Raw genomic sequence first — 20597 nt, 5'->3', positions numbered from 1 at the left:
TTCAATGATTATATACAGGAAGATTCATAACTATTGATAGAACCAAATATGCCTTGAAAAGCTATTACTTATATATCCAAATAGTTATGAATCATCCTGTATACGGAATTTTTAAAAGACTGTTTCATTCAAGCATTGATTTCAATTGATTCGAATAGTTTCCCCAATTCATACAAACAGTTTATAACCTGACCGATATGAGTGATACGGTTTGTGTAAATAACAAAGAGTATCAATCGAATACAACCGGACCTATCCAAATTCAGCGTGTGAAAAGATATAAAAGATACTTCGAAATTAGATTTTGTTATTCTGTAATTTTTCTTGAATATTACAACATCAACTTCAGAATAAGTCGCACGAGGCCGAAAATCTGAAAATCATCGCCGGGAAGCAGTCAATTCATTCCCATATTTGAAAGAATTATCACTAGATATTTGTTTTTTGATACTGAACGAAAAACGGAAGTTTTTGCTTCATTTACTTCTACTGGTCTTGAAACAGGTACAACAATAAATAAATGAATTCCATATAATATTAAAATTATACTTCCGAAGGCAAATAATTGGAAAAAATTACTAGATAGATAAACCAAAGTATGCGTTGTAATCATTAGATTTGAATTATCCGCTTTCAAAAAAAAAACGAGACTTTTACGAGAACTCTCGATTTCGAACGAGACTATAGTAAAGTCTTGTCTCGTTGGTCTCGTGGGCATCACTGGGTTACAGTTTGATTCAATGTATTCTATACCCCAACATTATTCACTGTCCTTAAAATAACATTTACGTTTCATCTTGATACACGACCGTCTTTATTTATTTACTTATTATAATTTAAAGCTGTAAATCAAACAAAGTTTTTTAATACAAATGTTATTTTATGATTGATGCTACTCTTTAATATTTGCGTGCGAAAAAACCCTTGCTATTCACTTTTTGCGGGCATATGCACGCATATTTTAGATTTTTCCGTCATCCCGGATAAATCACTGAAAAAGAATTCCCTAAAAATAACTTTGGTAGTTCGCATAATTTTAAAAGATATTAAGGAAAAATAATCTTGTATGTCAATGTATGTATGCGCAAGGGAGAACAGATACATTATTCCCAATCGTAGTGAAACTCAAATTACAGGACGTTTGGTTCTATCAAATTTGGGGTCAGCAAGAACTCAATCGGATTTAATAGCAACAAACATAAACGAAATAATTTTTGCTTCATACTGTGATTTATCAGTTTCAGTTAAGGAAAAATATGATTTACTCACCCCATTCAGCGTTTTGATGTTATGTAAAGCATCCTGAGCTTGAAGGGCCGCTTTTCTTGTGAAAAACGTTACGAAGCAACAACCTGGAATAAAAAATATCTCCGATTAAGAAATTAGGGGTAAATAAAATAAAATGTATTCTGAAAGTGCGGTTCCTCTTTGTGTAAAATGAGGATTCATTTCGAAAGTTCTATGATACGAAAAGTAGAGACGAAGTTGAAGACGAAGATGTAGAAATCCCATTGAAGATTCCGATTATTATAAATAATTTAATTTTCTTTATATTTAACAATTCGAATTCAGTATATTCATCAAGTTTGTCAATAGACAACTTCGTAGAAGTTATATTTTGATTATGGGTGATCATAAATTTTATTTCACGTATTGTGCCGGATATGCCGAACAATTATATATGAACCAGATTATACGATTTTCACAATATGAGTTTTTAACTCATGAGTCAAAAACTCATTATAGGAAAATCGTATAATCTGTTCCAGGTTCATATGGGCTTTCATCAGAAAATAATGAATTCGAAGAAATACCGTTCTCGAAATGATAATAAAATCAGAAGAAAAATAAACGAATACAGGGTAGACAAAATTCGTTGTCTACTTAGGGGATATGGAGAACTATATCAGCTGGAAGAAAACGGATTAGTTATCTAAATCTGAGAAGAAAATCGGCCAATTATTTTTAGATTTTGAACAAAAATTCAGAAATTGAAATTTTTAATAATGCTAGCTCGTTCTCGAAATTGATCATGACATTCTACAGGCACTTTTTCATCAGTAATTTAAATGTGATTTCATTGAATTTTTTGATCCAGCCAATTTCAAGATATGAAAGTGATTTCTGATTTTTCAAATGTAAACAAAAAATGGAAGTTCAATTGCACTATTGAATAATTAGACATAATAAGCAGACAGGCGTCACCATAGCGACTGTTAAATATACATTCATTTTTTATGGACTCAATACTCTTTGATCGGAATTACTGATTGTCGAATCATTCTTCTTATGCATCTATTTCTAATTAAGCATTATTAAAAATGGCAATTTCTCAATTTTTGTTCATAACGCCGAATTTAGAAATGGTAGGCCGGTTCTGTTTTCAGATTTGGATTACTCGGGAAAAAAGAGCTTGAGAATGTGTCACCCGTTTTCATCTAACTGATATAGTTCTCGAGATCACCTCAGTAGAAAACGAATTTTGCCATCCTGTACACTGGATTTTTAGGAAAGATACTGAAGCATTCCAAGAATTGATTTATTAGGACCAGGGCCGGATTAACTATGTGTGGGGCCCTTAGGCAGTTCAATTTTTCAAGTTGATAACTATACCATATTTAGTTCCAGGTTGTCAGGGATGGAAATATTTGATGAAATATTTATCGAGATATCGCGTGTAGACATAATTGACATTTTTCAAAATGCCTACAAGGGATTTGTACTGATTCTGCTGCCACAGTTTGGCTTGTTCTTGACCTACTTGAAGAGGGTTGATTCTCTGTTGATTGTCGACTTAATCCGAGTTGGAAGTGATTGTGTGTTTTCTTCAATATTTCATCCCTCGTGTTTTGTTGTTCGCTTTTTTTTCTATTTTTCTGAATCACTTGGGTATTTTCTCTTGAAGGGTTTCCCCGAAATTTTCTCTCTTGAAAGAGAAGAATTACGCAAGAGAAATAATAATAATCTCTTAGAGAAAAACATTTACACTCAGGGACGGCCTTAACCATTGCAATACTCCGGATGACATATTTGCAGAGCCCTTTTTAAAGGCGAAAAACCTTTCCTCGAATGAAGTGGAGGAGTAGATACAAATTGCAAAAAATACCACAAAGTAGTTGAGAGGCGATAGAATATTCTGACTATAGATTTGATTTCAACTAGCTTCTATTAATCATGGAACTGAAGATAAACTAGGGAAATTACAGAGGTTGTTGCACACAAATCATCCCTGATAACTACAAGGATATCAGTTGTTTGGTAAAGTCATCTTCCGAAATTTTTCAAGGTTTTCACTCCCAGTCTCTCAAATCAATTTTCATGAACTCCTTGCACCAAGTTTGTCGTTTTCTTTCTGCAACGGGTTTTCTTGGAGCCATTGTCTTGGGAGAAAAAAAATAATCATTCAGAAAGACCAGATAACAGGTGGACAATATGGTCTGGTAGTCTATATAAGCCACCTACACAGTGGGCCATAATGTCCGCAGGGTTCTTTTCTGATCATAAATAATATAACCTAAGAATTTGAGGACAATTCTTTCAGAAAATGCCACTATAGTCTTATAGATTACCTACATTACTATGCAACCGCAACATAAAAAAAGATAATTCATAACGAGAGAGAATAAGTTGAACTTACCTAAAACATACTTTTTTGATAATTTTCGATTTCCGCACAGACTTAGCACATGCGCAGTCTGTGCGACACAGGGATCAACTGAGACGGTCAAATGAAGAGTCTAGACGATATGGAGGTTACGTACCCCACTACAGTTGGTTAGTTTTGGAAAAATCGGTACAGGCCATATTGTCCGCATAGGCCATATCACCCGAAACTACTCTATATAACACAGTTCTAAAAAAAATCTTTTTTGGTATTCTTGTTCGTGATCTAAAACCTGTATATTATCATAAACTACAGCATATCCTGTGTTATTAATATGTGAACTTAAAGCACATCTTTCAGGTTTCAGAACAGAATCAATTTTGTGTAACGCCATTCTCCAATGAAGACCTTGTGATGTTTGTCCTATATAAACTAGAGGGCAGTGTTTGCTAAACCTATAGCATTTTCCGAAGTTTTCAGTTGGTAACGTTGGTGCCATTTACTTAGGTTGTTTGACATGTGTGTCGCCTTGCCATGATGTCAGTGTGACGTTGCCCTTTAATTCTCTCCTTGAAAAGGATGCATTTTTTTGCTGATTATGTTATAATAATTGATATCTCATCGAATTTAATATAATATAATTTGCTCAGTTCGGATCTGCATTATCAACAAATCATTATCAGTGAACATTCGTCCTTGTCCTATGGGTACCCATTTCTTGAAATTTTCATGAAAATCCATGAGGGTGTTGAACAATTATGCCGATTGAAAATTTTTTTTGACTCAGCTAGAACTTCCTGTTCCTGTATCTCTTGAACGCATAAAGTTAGGCGACATATTTCGAACGTTGACTCCCAAAATATTCCACATCTGCTCTCCAGAAAGCTTGTGGTCATTCGTGAAACACAGAAAATACAGCGTGTTTGGGGAATTACAGTAGTATATCATTCATTAGCATCTGAACCATTTGAACATTGGGGAAACGAACATTCAAGAAATGAAACTTAATGAAGGAAGTTTCCGAACATCAATTGAAACGAACCGGGGAAGCGAGAAAGCGAAAATTTCATAATTGAGTTTTTACTCCGAAACCGGAAATACATGCATACGGAAAGGATCGCGTTTCAGACAATACAATTATAACTTCGGGAAAATTCCATAATGGTCTTCGTCTAATTGCTAAAGTGTTTAATAAAGACGTAACCTTTCCGAGCCCTGAGTTTCGGGAAGAGCGTCACTTTGTTCCCACGTAGTCCAGTATAGAACCGACACCTTGAAAAATTGCCGAACTTCGAAGCCAGTTAGCGAGTTGGGCAATAATTGTAATTTGTTACGGAAGAACGAGCAACGAGAACTGGTCCGCGATTGAGGCCGATAACTCTGGAAATTTACTACCAGAAGCGATATCTATTTAACTTGGGAAAGAATCCAGACTGAGAACGGTTCGGTACACCTGGACTATCCTTCCATGTAACAGATTGACCTGTTTTGTGCTCTACTTTTGAATCACGGCTTGAAATGAAGAGTTGGAATGTTATCACTGATATTTTATTCATTTATTTATGAACATGAGCATTACTCAGTACATTCAAGAGATCAACCCATTTGAAAATTGAAATGAACAATATTTGCAAAAATCAAAAATAGACATCAGCAATTCTAAATAAAACAATGAAATTCACAATAATGGCAACAATATTCTAGATTATATAGCACGTAACACCTTACATCTAAAACAGTCGAGTGAGGTCCCAAGCAATTTCAAAACAACAGAAATAACATTGAGAAGCGCCGTAACGTGGTGAAAAAAAAAGGGTTCAAGGTAGTTTGTATGGGGCGTCTCCTGGTATAAAACAGTCATGTCCCTTGTGTTAAATGAAGAACATAAAAATTAAGCCAGTACCATAATTCAGGATAATAAGGCATGTCATTCAACAGGTTAAAAACAAGCAAAAGATCCAAACCAGACCTCCTCGACTTTAAAGAGGATAAGCGTGAAAAGGACCTCACTGCATAATAGACCAGATGCTGAGATGAGATACCCAGGCTGAAAGCACACATACGCAGAAACTTATTCTACAGGCTGGGTTTTTTAAAACGAAACAGACGAGATAACAGGCGCAATAAATTTATTTCGAAAAAATGCTTGGACACGTCGATTTTTACTTCGAGGGGGACAACTTTTAAGGTCGAACTCACAACTATATCGCTTCAACCCTTAGTGTTAGAACACCAACCCCTAAATTTTGAATTGGAAAGATAGGGTGAGTGATACCTCATTTGAAAGGCCTTTTTTATCCTGAATTCAGCGTATCAATTTTTTTCTCATTTAATGCATTCGTTTTTGAGATATTCAATTTTGAATTTCGTACAGTACCAGTCATTCCGCTAACCATGCTATGTGAAATCATCAATTATTTGACTGATTCATTCTGTGGTTACAATGGTAACCGTTCTTCCTTCGGTGATAATATTTAGGCTGTTACTACACTGAGAAAAAAGTTACAAGTAACTTTTTTTACTTGACTGCTTTTTACTCAAGCTAAATAAATTTTCATACGCGATAGGCGAACATTTATGTGCTGCAGATAATCATATATTTATCGTTAACAAACACGTTCATCTAAGAATTTTTAATAGTTAGCAGTAACTTTTTTTCTCAGTTCAACATCAAAACTTATCAAATCCAAATAGCACTGATATTTAAATTCTGTTTGTTGTTGATAAATACGATGCGTATAGATGCCAAATAATCGCTCAACTTATAGCAAGCTACTTTTTCAGTTACGTATTTTTATCAGCCCTAAATAACAAAGTTATTTGCTACATTGAAACCTTGACATGGGGTAGACACATGTGTTTCTTGTAATAAGTGTAAAAAATATTCGGATGATAACCGACTTGAGCCGATACGAACCCGAAGCAGTTATTCCTTTTGAAGATCGGTACATCTATAAAGATTAACATCTGTGGTACATCTGTGTAGTGTGCATCATTCAGCCACAGATTACCTTCTCTGTAATCTGTGCATTCAGCGGTCAGAAGCCAACGCGTCGGCGGGTTAAACGAATTATCGTGGATCTCGAAAAGTAGTGCGCCGCCGCCGGGTCGTGTGGGTAGGTTATATTATATCTCGGCATACTTTGATTGGGCTACTAGGGATTCGAAATTCAACGGATATAGTAACCAAGTCTAAGTATGCCGCGATATATGATATAACTTTAATAGTTATGATCTGATTTATAATAAATTCTTTCACCCTTTACACACTTTACAGAATATTTTGTGCTTGTTTTATGTGCTTAAATGGATTACGAAGAAATCCTCAAACGATGGGGATTCGAAGAGTATATCGATTAAAATTTATTTTGGGAGGATTTTGCATCTCTTCATAAATTTTTTAGGGTTTTCACTCCCAATCTCTGAAACAAAATCAATTAAAAATGAAATCAACGATTTGCTCCTGCGTAAATTCTTGCACTAATTTGTCAGGAGCAAATTAACTAAAAAAAATTGTTGCCTGACAATGAACTCAAAATAAATAACGTTGAAATTATAATTCTTCGTAACGTTTCGGAGTCTGATGAAGGAGTCTGATATAGACTCCGAAACGTTACGAAGAATTATAATTTCAACGTTATTTATTTTGAGTTCATTGTCAGGCAACAATTTTTTTTTAGTTAATTTGCTCCTGACAAATTAGTGCAAGAATTTACGCAGGAGCAAATCGTTGATTTCATTTTTAATTGATTTTGTTTCAGAGATTGGTAGTGAAAACCCTAAAAAGTTTATGAAGAGATTCGAAGAGTATGTGGAAAAATTCAGAAGTAAGTCAAAATTTTTAGTTTTTGAATATAATTTATTGTGGATTATTGTGTATATGCTCGATAATGCACAATGCACTTGACAATGCATAAGGTATTCACGCAAAAAAAGATGATTAACTCAAGTGGTCTTCCGCATCAGAACCTCGGTTTAGTCTCTCAAGCTATTATCTTCATAGTGCTTTGAATTTTCAAGCTTTTTTCATTAGGAAGAGCCATTTCATTTTTATTCTTATTATATATTGTATTGCATGTGCATAAGTTACATAAGGTACATAGAAGTTACGATCCAACTAATAGTTATAGAAATATATTCTTTAATGATCAAGAAAAGTGTGATAGGAGCAGCTTAGTCCCAATTTAATATATGTACCTATCTATATATGCAGGAATTATTTCTGATATATAATTTTTCAGATCAAGAAATAAATGATATGAGTTTCAAGCTCCTCGCCGAGGACACAATTTAGGAGATATTCACTAAAAAGGGCCATACCTTGTATTCAAAGCGAAATATAAAGAGTTTCGTGAAAGGCAGAACGAAATTATTATTTATGTAAGTTTGAACTTGACTTGACATACTTCCTCAAATTAGTCGGTGCTAACAAACATTAGAGAAATTTATATATTCACTCTTCGGACAAAGGTTGATTTTTATTTATGTTATATTATAACATTATATAATATAAACTACAATTCCTACTAGATGTACTTTTCTGTATGAAAATGTATGCAAAAATATAAGAGTTGAATTGTTATTTTTATTTTTCATTATATACTTTCCCATATATTTATATGAATCATGAAGTTTTCTTTGTATACGAAAATAAACAGGCAAACATCAATATTCATTCAAAGAGCTATAGCATTCAAAATAATGTATAATGTTAAAAAAGCAAAGTTTTTGATTGATAAGGTTCTACTACTTCCTTAATTGGTTTTTACTCCAAGAGTGATCGCTGTATTAATACTCCTCCCATTTATAATTTTCTTTTTCATTAACTCAGATGGTATAGAGAATACACCTTTCTCGACTGATTTCATTTAATACATGTTGCAATAATATGATAGCGATTTCAAATATATAACTTTTAAGAATGAGTTAATAAAAAAGAAAATCAGGGACTGAAATTAATACCGCTTTTACCCCTTAAGCACAAAAAAATACTGGAAGTATGTAGCAATTTGTACTTGAGGTGAGTAACAGTGTCTCTTATAATAGATGATGTTGAGTACTTATGACAAGTATAACTGTGTACTCACGATAGTGACCGTGTGTACATACGGTAAGTAATAGTGACTCTTATCGTGAACAGAAAAGTTAATTACCAACACAAACTATTTATGAGATCTGAGTGAAAAAGTTACGTGTTACAGACATAGGTTCTCACTAACTGCAAGTGACAAATATACTTGAACTATAAAAAAATTATGTTTAGTGTACATTCAACTGTTACTTGCGCCGAACAACTTTTTTAGTTGCAGTAAATGAACTCAATATCCTATCAAGTAACACATGATACTTGGATCACGTGAATAAAGTCATTTATTCTGAATAAAAATGAAATACGAACTGCAAGTACCTTTGCTTAGTTATGATAAGTTACTTTGTGTCAGGAAACACGTATACTTGTAGCAAATAAAAAAAGTTCTTTGTGCCTATAGCAAGTCACAATTTCTATTTGTCATATTCAAATTTTTTTCTCGGTGTAGAGTCCCGACTCGGGACTCGTCTTTAAATTCGGGACTGATATTCGGTCCCGAATTCAACGATGCACGGCACTGGTGCTTTGAAATTATTAAGCAGTGAAAGGAATAGCGAAAAACTCAGTTTTCAGTACAAATCATAAGCTTATACCCTGTCAAATAGAAACAATGATTCATATTTCAATCGGGCATGTAGATATAAGTTGCTATAAAGATAAATATGTTGTTAGAAAAAAGAACAATCTTGAAATGAAACATCTATAGTAAACATTTTAAACAGAATCACTACCTTTACCTTTTTCGCTAAATTTTCATACACTTCAAATAAAAATACATTTTATTGAGATGCCGCAGTATTGTGTCGTTATTTCGTATAAAATAACATATATTTCACAATTATATTTGTCAACTTCCATTCTCGATCACATTTTTTTTTAGTCAAGAAGGGCCGTAAGGAAGAGGTTCACTTCTGAATCAAAAATTACGTCTGGCAATTCCGCTGGATCAATTTACATTAAGCAATTCTCAACTTTCTCACCAGTTAGAATTGCATACTTTGCTGATCCTTCCATTTTCGAATTTCAAGATAATATGTACTCCTGTCTTTTCAATCCTGATTTAGAAAAAGCCCACACTATTTTTTGATAAGGTATCTATCACTCCTTGAATTTTGTCGCAACTATTCTATTCGTAAATAATATTTATGTTTGACTGCATCATTAACACTTTATTCATGAATTCGTTTAGTGTCCATAATTGACTACTTTATTGGACACTACTTTATTGGATTCAACTGTCACTATCATTCTGTCAAATAAATATACTAGATGGAAACGACTTTATTCAAGGAAGAAGAATTGAACTTCGACCTAAAAACAAAATTAAGAATTACTATTCTAAGCATTAGTGTGGTAGTGAATATTAAAAGCACATTGAGCTTGAAGTGGAAGCACAGTTTTTGATCTGCAATACTTTTGATGCAACTTCTTCCTGGCCCAATATTCTGGTAGCAACACTTATTTTAGTACTTTCCGATTCATCTATGTATTCCACAGCGAAGAACTTTTGTGAGCTTTCAGTTCACTATTGAAGTTAGCCAGAATACTGTCTTCTGTCGATTTTACAATTTTCTTCGTTTTACAATACTCGTTATATGCCGCATACATATTTTCATAAGCACTTTTAGATTTAGTGGGTAAGAGAGATTCTTTGGCGCTTCGGCTAAATTTTCTACGCTTTCTTCTCCAGCACTATTCATTTTTTGGATTATTATGACGTTTGTCACAAAATTAAGGAAGTAAACAACTGTGTTTACTAAGGTTGCTAAGGTCGCTGGTTACTAAGGTAAGAAAATCAGAAGCACACATAAAGTTTTTCAGTAATAAGCCAATTCAGAAAATAAAATTACTGCATTGCATTCGAACATAAAGCTTTGTATGCAACTCGTACATAATTAGGCTTCATGGACTTGCCCAAGTTATTGGCCTCGCTCGCTTTGCTCGCTCTGCCATAAACTTTTGGACTCGTCCATAAAGACCTAATTTATGTACTTGTTACATAAATAGCTATCTACGATTCGCGAATATAACCTCAAAACCATTTTACAATGTCGGGACTGGACAAGGGTTCCGAGTCGGGACTCTAGTCACAGCCTAATAGGCAATGTCCTTTGCCATGATTATGAATTATTTCAAATTCTGTTCAATTCTTCTTCATTTCAAAACCTCAGCACATACTGAGTGTTCGTAAAAAAGTGTTCAAAAGTATGCAAAGTCGAGCTGGGAATTCTTTTAAAATTACATATTGAATTTAGATAAAAATGATGTAAACCATCTTCGAAAATATAATCAATCCCTAAGTGTATCTGCTTCATAATACACAAAAAATTTATTCTTCAACAATGAAAATGTACTATCATAAATCATAAGAGACACATTTCGTAGCGCTTAAAATCAGATTATTTATTGCCCTTCTATCAAATCAAGATTTTGTTCAACTTCAGCACAAGCTTCTTCTATTCTCTGCCGTAAATGGATATTTGGGTTGCGTTCACAAACTTACTCCTAGAGTAGAGTATGAGTATGGCCATGCTCAGAGAGCATACTCTGAGGAACTAAAAGTACGTTTGTGAACGCTTCGAGTAATCAAAGCTTACTCAGAGCTTGCTCAGAATGAGTTTGTGAACGCAACCAAAAAGTCAGAAGTGTCTGTCATTTTTTCACGCACACTCAGTAGGAACTGAGGGCTAAAAATGAGAAAGAGTTGAACAGAATTAAAAAAAAATTAAATTCTCGACCGAAGACAATGATTAATATCAACAAAGGAATAAAAACTGGACCGCATTTCGAATAAATGACATAAAACATGAATTCGTTCGGTTCCTTCAGTGTTGTTTTATGAAAGGAAATAAAAAGGTAGGGATTTTTCGGAATATAAAATTTCAATACTTATGAATGTTATGAAGCAAATACACTTACGGATTACATTTTCCAAGATGGTTCACATCATTTGTATCTGAATTCAATATGTAATTTCAAAAGAATTCACAACTTGACTATGCACACTTTTAAGAACTCAGTATATGCTGAGGATTTGAAATGAAGAAAAATTGAACAGAATATAAAATAATTCAGAATCTCGGCAATCTCGGCAATGACCTGCATTCGCCATTGGGGTATGGCCAACGACTCATGAAACACCCTGTACTCGCCATTAGCTTTACGCTACTCAAGGTCGAATCGGAGATCACGAAGATTCTTTCTTTGGTATTCCTTATAATCACCATCAATCTGTACATTCTTGAGAGTTCATACCATGTGACTTCCTTGTCATCCGTCAAAGATTACCTACCTCTCGCGGTCTTCTAATTGACCGTCTTTTTCTTCAACATTAAAGCCTTCAAATACATCAATTTTACGGAACAAATCAAATTTGATTTGATTTATTCATTTCAAATGACAGAAGTCCTTTTCTTCAACATTGAAGACTTCAAATAGGTACATCAATTTTACGAAACAAATCAAATTTGATTTGATTTATTCATTTAAAATGATTCATTTAAAACGCCTGATGACAATGAAACAGCTGCAAACAACATAACAAAGATGATTCAAAAAGCAGCATGGGAAAGTACCCCAACACACTCAAGGACGAAAGAAATTCAAACAAAATTACCCGTTCAAATTCGGGAATTCAGTTTTTCGTGAAACATATAGGCCCGTAAGATTAATGGTAGTTTAAACCAAGAATGAGGGTTTAAACTTTGGATAACGATTATTTCTTAAGATCAAACATAGTTAATCCATCAAGGATGGTTTAAACTATCGATTAGTTTAAACCTTCGGGACGGTAGGTTTAAACCATCCAAAAGGGAAAGCCCTATATATTCTATGAAACTATTTTCTAGCTGCTTCTATGAAGTTTTTTGAAGTTTCTTGTTTGTTTTGATTCAAGAAATTATGTTTAGGTTTGCGTTGCCGGTTAGAGAATTATTGAGTTAAATGTTTGAAAATGAACATGGAATTGGAATATGATAGTGATTCGGATTCAGATATTGAAATCTTGCACGAGTTGAATGATTTCAATAGGTATCATGATAGACCATATATTATCCGTGATCCAGAATATCATTGTGATGAATGGGATGATATCGAATTCATCCGATCTCCGAAACTTCTGCAAGAGCAATTTTGAGTAAGATTGAGAAAACAATAAGCCACCCCACCTCAAGATGAAATATCAACATTCAATTTCGTATTTTGTCTCACTTGCGATCCATCTTCTGAATTGCTATGTTCAAAAGCAATTTTCACTTCGAAATTTGCCATTCGTTAGTACTAAATATAGATATTTTCAGAAACGAAGCACTGAATGCTATGTATCAAGTGAGGGGTTCAGAGCTGAAGTGAACCAAGTCCATTCAGTCTAGTTTTGAGATGAATGGCTTAGAAGTTGTTTATCACCCATTAATTCAAAAGTGACTTCTTTAGATTTTAAAAGGTTAGAATGTAAGCATATGATTACATGAGAATAATAAGAAATGAAGAAGTCACTTTTGAATTAATGGGTGATAAACAACTTCTAAGTCATTCATCTCAAAATTAGGCTGAATGGACTTGGTTCACTTCAGTTCTGAACCTCCCAATTATAGGTTTTACCTCAAACCTCAATAATATAACAATAATAATGCTGATACAAAGTTCACAACAGAAGACAATAAATGAATAAACTGATCGCTGCAGTCTGACAGAAGCACTGATTCAAAGATTAATACAGAAAACTAAGAAGTGACAACCAATGAGTCACAATTAGTGCAAATAGCCAACTATTTTGGCAACTGCACAGAATTAGTTAATCTCTTCTCATTTTGTACTTGATCTTAACACGACGGTTTAAACCATAGATTAACTTTAATCGGAAGTTTAAACTACGATTAATCTTACGGGCCTTAGTGAGTATGATATTTCAAAAAGGACCTTTCAACTTGTCAGAAATGTGCTGAAAACTTATCTATTATTTCAATTTTCAACTAAGAAAGGCGGGATACATAACATAATTTTCCATTATTACATGTGCTCCTCGGTAACTTATCTCGTAACATATTCAGTTCCCATTGAAATATTAAACACATACCCTAGAAAATTTAGCAACAATTAACTTGACGCACATCAAATAACTGCATGTACTTTGTAAAAAAAGGAGACTATAGAGAAGGAGACAATCCTAGTATGCAAGGTTCATCAACAAAGTCCAACCTGTTCTCTTGTTAAAGTTTTTCAAGGATGTTTTCTCATTTTAAAATAACGCAGTCATATTGGTCCTTGTTCTTCTTATGCTCAACAGATTAGTAGAAAATTTGTTCCAATTAATTTTTGTTTTTAGGTATATTGTTTCCGGATAAGGGGTAATTCCATGTAGGTACTGCAGGAAAACACTATCCTATAATGGCTAACTGTTTCTGGAATTTCCAGAAGAAGTGTCTCGACTAGAAATTTAGTAGGAAAGTACCATCAATGAACTTTGTGAAAGAAATAAAATGGTGCAGTCATTATATAATCAATATGGATACGTTGAGTAGGAAAAAAATTATCATATGGCTCAGGGACAAACTTTCACAGTTCTATAAGTTGGTTTGATAGAGTGAAACCAATGTCTTCATGAACACTTAAAGAAAGAAACTGTAGTAGCTTAGATAATGATTTCTGACAACACAGAAGCTTATCATTAAATGGGTTGATTAAGAGAGATAACTGAAATGAACGTGAACCAATGTAACCATACCATCTCAATTGTATTTTTTCATACATGTTCTATAAGCAATTAGCAGCCCCGCCTCAAAGACCAACCAGTTTTTTTTTTTAATTATGTTGGAGGTTCCTACAAGATATTTGGGCGGCTGCAGTAAAGAAATTGATATTTTTCGATTCTGTTTCCATATTCGTGTTACGTATAAAAGGAAGTACAATCGGGAAACATTTCAACAATTTCGGGGGAAATTTTTTTTCCGCTGTAGACATGTAAAATAAAAGTTCGATTTATGAAAAAATTTCTTCACAAAAATTGTTCGAAATTTAAGAAGGCGTAGAAGGGCCACATAATTTTTTAAAAATATTTTTCCTTAAATTCCGTCTTTGAAGTCGGAATTTAGTTAAATTCCGAATTGGGAAGTCGGAATTTTAATAAATTCCGAGTTCAAAGTCGAAATTTACCAAATTCCGACTTTAAACTCGGAATTTTATTCAGTTCCGAACTTCTACAGGGTGTTCTACGACGACGTAGATTTGTTCCTGAATTACAGTTTGCTTTTCTACAAATATTCGAATTCATATAATACTAGGTGTTCCCACATTTATGATGAATGAATAATTATGTACACAGGGTGTACATTATTATTTGAGTTTTCTTCTATGAGAGATCATAACAATGATATGACAACCTTTTACAGACATGACATGACATGACATGAATATTTTTTTAGACATAACTGTTTTTCAGGTATATTCCGGATATTTTATGAAAAAATTTCCTTCTCATATGTACTCGTGAGGATATCTCAATGGACAAGAAATCAGTACACCCCAAGGTACACCCGTTGTGCTTTAATGTTTCTTACATGAAGAGGTCATTACAACGGTGAGAAAACCTCATATAGGCTGCTCTATGACGAATTGGTTCATTTCCAAATATGTTGAGATATTCATGAGAGAATTCAGATTTCACAAAATAAACACGCTTTTCTTTAATAAATATTGAACTTGATGTATTTTATTGGAGAAAACTGTCATTAGGTACATGTTTTTGAATAATTATGGAATTATGGTCGTAGACAGGTAGAGGGTAAGGTTGGGCACAACCTTCCCCCACTGGAATAGTAACCATAAAATAACATTGAGCTCCCAGCCCCCCCCCCAAAAAAAAAGCGGCTACGCCAATGTAAGGATTTTATGTATACAGAAGGTTCTTGGATATATTTTGCGTTTTTCCCACGAGGAAGTTGAAACAACAGTGAGAACCACATAAAGCTCGTTGGAAATCACCTCTTCATTGAAGAAAACAGAGTCCAAGAACCATGTGTACATAATATTCCTTATCCCAGTTTTCATAAGAGATTCTGTATATCCAGAAGCCGTCATGGAACAGCCTGTATAATATTTTCATAATACATTCATACATTACATATGGTTTCATGCAAGGAGACTTAAATAATATCAAAGAACATCCTGTATAAATAACAATCACATTCATCATAAATGTACGAAAATACAATATTAATGAATTTCAGTGTTCACTAAAACATAAACACATTGTATTAAGAAAGCAAAACCTCCCATCAATCCCTCTGTATATATGGAGAAATAATCAATGTCGTCGTAGAACACCCTGTGCATCTAGCCTGTATCGGTTCCGAAGTAGATAAAATTCCGACTTTGAACTCGGAATTTAACTAAATGAAATTCTGAATTTAAGGAAAAATATTTTTAAAATATTATGTGGCCCTTCTACGCCTTCGTAGAAATTTGTTTTTATTCAGAAAATTAAATTCCATTTGGCAACCGAAAAAAAAAATCACGAACATTGAAAGTTTTCCGCCATTTTGAAACATTTTTGGGAGTTCTTCATCTTTTCTGAATTGAGCACTCAAAAATACTCCGATGTGACCAGAAACCGTTACTTCGAGGTTTATACATAACTGACCATACTCATTAGAATAGTACCTACTCAAATACAGCGTTGTACACCCTATATCCCGCTTATGCGTCGAAAACGGGGTTTACATTATGTCATAAGACAAAAGTGATTCTCCCGGTGTCATTTACCCACTATAAATGTATGTCCAGTTTATGATGAAACACCCTGTATATATTTATATCTGATTGTTGCTAAAAAAGAAATCGTAATTCCCGAAGATTTTCTCTCCAAGTCTTATAGATCTCGAGATGCTCTTAGTGAGCATAGAATTTTGGACACCCTGTACCTGTCAGGAAATTCTGAGTTTTTGTCAACGACTCTACTGAATTTTCAATGTAAGAAATTATTCAATGCTTAAGGATGTTTCCTTAAGCACTTCTATTATAATGACATGCTGGTTCCGCAAGAATTTATTTTCAGAACATGTTTACATTCCTGTGGGAAGCATTCCACTGGCATCGCAAGGAGTAGATACTCAGGTAAAATTAATGATGTTCTCAGGAGAACAGGTGCCGAATATTAGGATGGCTCCCCTTTTCCTATTTACTTGACAAACTTTTGCTCTGATGTTACGACCAAAACTCCTTTGGGGTAGGATTGACGACAGTAATGACAGCGCCGCAAAGTATAAGTATATGGAGGTGTAAAAATTTCATTGTTATGGAAGTTTTATGCATATATATATATATATAATATAGCGTTATGTGGTTTATGCCAGAGAGTTTGGCGTAAGTCGATGCAAATGGTGTAATCCAGCTACATTTTTGTGCTGAAATTTAAATCTAGTAGGTACGTCATATTCACGTGTCACCTTGATGCACATTCTTTCGAAGTCATGGGCGACATCTATTCAAATTTCGCATATAAAAGAAAGACATATTGAGATTTCTACTCCATATTCTCTAACCTTCTTATTCATAATAGATTTCTCTATGGAAGCATTCAAGATAAATTATTGAGTAAATGTTTCAATATAAAATTAATATAAATTCAATATAGCTATTATTTTACTCTCTTCATAGTTTCACTTCTACACAATCCACATACAGTATATCAAATTTTTCCTTCTGGTTTTTTCACAATCCTTATACACTATACCTTCTTGATTTTGATCTATTGAATAATTGATATATATTATCGATATAATGCGGCATGTTGAAATATAGGGTGTCCTTTATCATCGTCTAGGCACTGGCAATATTATTTCGTTTATTGGATAAAATAATGCCAAAATACATTTACGGTAGTAGTTTAGCAGCCACTCTCCATTTTCTGTTCCTCCACCATATACTGTCCTTGAAAGGAGAGTGTCATACGATTTGAAATACAACGATAGCACATACTCAGTTTTTTTGTCAGTATTAACAATGAAAATATAATAGTAACGTGCGTTCAAAAAAATTCGTCGTCAAATAGGCTATGGAATTTTGAACGTCGATGTTTCGTGTCTAAACGTAATTCTTCTTAGAACATAGAATATCAGGAAGGAGTTTTTCGAATAAATGTGACGGGAATTGTGCGACGGAAACGGCCATATTGGTCTTCCAAGTTCTGATTTGAAAAGTGACAGACTTGGAAGTCAAATGATTCTGTTATCTGTAGCCAAATGAACAAAGTGATGTTTTAACTTAATTTTGGTAATTTGGATTCTTGAAATTTGCTGGAAATAAGGATTTTGGATAAAATGAAAGTTTAAGCGGCATATAGACAGGAATTGAATTCTGAAAAAAGTAAAAGAAAGTAAAAGAAAGTTTCAGAATTCAATTCCTGTCTGTATGCCGCTAAAACTTTCATTTCATTATATTTTCAGACAAAAACTATCATCACGGATTTTGGATATTTTAGCGTGAATAATTCATAGGTAGGTGATTTCTCAAGCTGAATATCAGGTATTAATTATGAGTTTCTGAATTTCATGACATAACAAGGTTATCCCATGACAATAACACTCCATGGGCGTAGGTGATGTTAAGTCATAATAATAATAATAATAATAATAATGTTTATTTCAAAGAATGTCACAAGTACATGGTAAATGCACATTAAATGAAACAACGTCAAAAACCTTACACCCTATCTGTCTAGGTAATCTCCAATGGAATAGGGTTCTAGTGTGATGAGCATCTCTTTCAAATTCTTTTTGAAGACATAAATACTGTTACAATTTTTCAATTCGTCAGGAAGTCTATTGAACATTCTGATACAGGCATAAGTTGGGTGTTTCTCAGTGATAGAAAGTCTATGTTTGGGGTAACAAATATCAAAATTCCGAGTGTGATAGGTATGCATTGAACAACATAGTTTATATTCACCTAGGTTTCTAAACATATAGATCAATAATTCATAAATATAAAGAGAATATACGGTTAATATTTTGTTCTCTTTGAAAACTCCCCTGCATGATTCCCTGTAACCCAGCCCAAAGATGATTCTGATGATTCTTTTCTGGATGCGGAAAATCTCTTGTAATCCAGAACATGCCCCATAGAAAATCAAACCGAATCTCAGTAAGCTCTCAAAGTTGGCAAAATAAAATATTCTTAGCGAATCAGCATTTAAGTATTGGCTGGTTATCCTCAAGTTATAAACAACAGAGTTTAATTTCTTTCCCAGACTGATAATATGGGCTTCCCATTTGAGGTTTTCGTCTAAATGGACTCCTAAAAATTTTGTTGTGGTTTTAGGTTTTGTTACTAGGTTTTCCAATTTGATAGTAGTTGGTGTCTGTATCCTCTGTTGTGATGTTCTGAAGAGTATAACATTCGTTTTATCAGCGTTGAGAAATAATCCATTCTTCTTGAACCATTCCTCAATTCTATTGAACAGCAAAGAACTGGTTCTAAGTAGCTGAGGATAATCCGAACCTGGTACTAGCATACTCGTGTCATCTGCATAGTTTGTGAGAAGACAATCAGTTAGATTGTTTTCCGTGGGCGTTTCATCCGAGTATCTGCTTTCATTTTCTTCCCCTGATGTATTAATCTTGCTCATGTCATTCAAAAACTCTCGTAATTCTTCAGCAATTCCAACTGCGCCGCCTAGAACCTCTTCTACTGTAGTATTCTCGTCCCAAGTATCCTCAAGGATAGTAGATACGTCGTTAATAAAGAGAACAAATATAATGGGGCCTAATATGCTTCCCTGTCCAACACCTGAGGTGTTCTCTTGGATTTCTGATTTGGAGATGTTGCCATCTTGTTTTATGACTGTTCTTTGTCTTCTGTTTCCTAAGTACGACTTGAACCAATCTAGTGCAATGCCTCTCACACCATATTTTTCAAGTTTCATCAAGATGTATTCATGGTTGAGACAATCAAATGCCTTAGATAGATCCAAAAATATGCCCAATAGGATTTCATTTTTTTCAAATGCCTCAACAATTTTTTCTGTAAACTGCAGTATGGCACTTGTTACAGACTTTCCTCTAATGTAACCGTGCTGGTTTCTGTTCAGTATACTACATTTGCTAAGAAAGCTCACCAACCTGTTGCACGCAGCCATCTCAAATATTTTAGAGAACGATGGCAATATGCTAATGGGCCTATAACTTTCAAACAAACTGCGATCCCCTTTCTTATAGACAGGAATTACTGAAGCTAATTTTAGTTGTTCAGGGAAAATTTCATATACAAAAGAATTATTAACCATATAACTCAGAACTTCTGTTATACTACTCAAACATTGCTTGATGATAATTATTGGTATTTCGTCATCTCCACTGGTAAATTTATTCTTGAGTCTTTTGCCCAATGATAGGATCTCATTTTCTGTAACGGGGTTCAAGAAGAAAGACAGTTGGTTTGGAAGGATGTTACAGCTGAAAGTAGATCTTGTACTGTTCTGCATCAGATTAGGTATTACTTCTAGCAAGAAGCTATTATAGTGATTAGCTGTTTCAGCTGGAGTTCCCTTGAAGTGACTATTGGAATTGGAATGCTTGTCTTTACCAACCACATCGTTGTATATGGCCCACATTGTTTTTGTTTTATTATCTGATAGAGAAATTTTTCTGTGATAGTTATTCGAACGACTTTTAATTAGTAAGTTGTTATACTCCTTCTTGAACCGATTGTATGTTTGTTTCATTTCAGGGTGATAGTGAGAGATTAACTGTAAGGCACTGAGTTTGTTTTTCCATTCCTCTATCTCTGGGTCGAAGGTTTTAGGCTTGCACCGTTGTGGGACAACTAGTTTGAGTGGAAAGCATTCATGAAACAGTCTCAGAAAGAGATTCATGAAACAATTCCATTGTGAATTTACTTGACACTCTCCCG

The 20597-nt window shown here is 34.0% G+C and overlaps 1 protein-coding gene across 6 annotated transcripts in view; it reads right to left on the bottom strand.

The window, feature by feature from the left end:
• The window catches only part of LOC123314392 (CUGBP Elav-like family member 1), a 746764-nt gene that overhangs the window by 157264 nt on the left and 568903 nt on the right, over nucleotides 1-20597 (bottom strand). For all 6 annotated transcript variants that reach the window (XM_044899671.1, XM_044899672.1, XM_044899670.1 and 3 more), the window contains one exon: nucleotides 1270-1352. In XM_044899671.1, the coding sequence (XP_044755606.1) occupies nucleotides 1270-1352 (83 nt within the window). The remainder of the gene's footprint in view (nucleotides 1-1269; nucleotides 1353-20597) is intronic.

Source organism: Coccinella septempunctata, chromosome 5, assembly GCF_907165205.1.
Source record: "Coccinella septempunctata chromosome 5, icCocSept1.1, whole genome shotgun sequence".
Taxonomy (NCBI): Eukaryota; Metazoa; Arthropoda; class Insecta; order Coleoptera; family Coccinellidae; genus Coccinella; species Coccinella septempunctata.
Note: the sequence above shows the minus strand (reverse complement) of the source record. Positions and strands in the feature narration are given on the sequence as shown.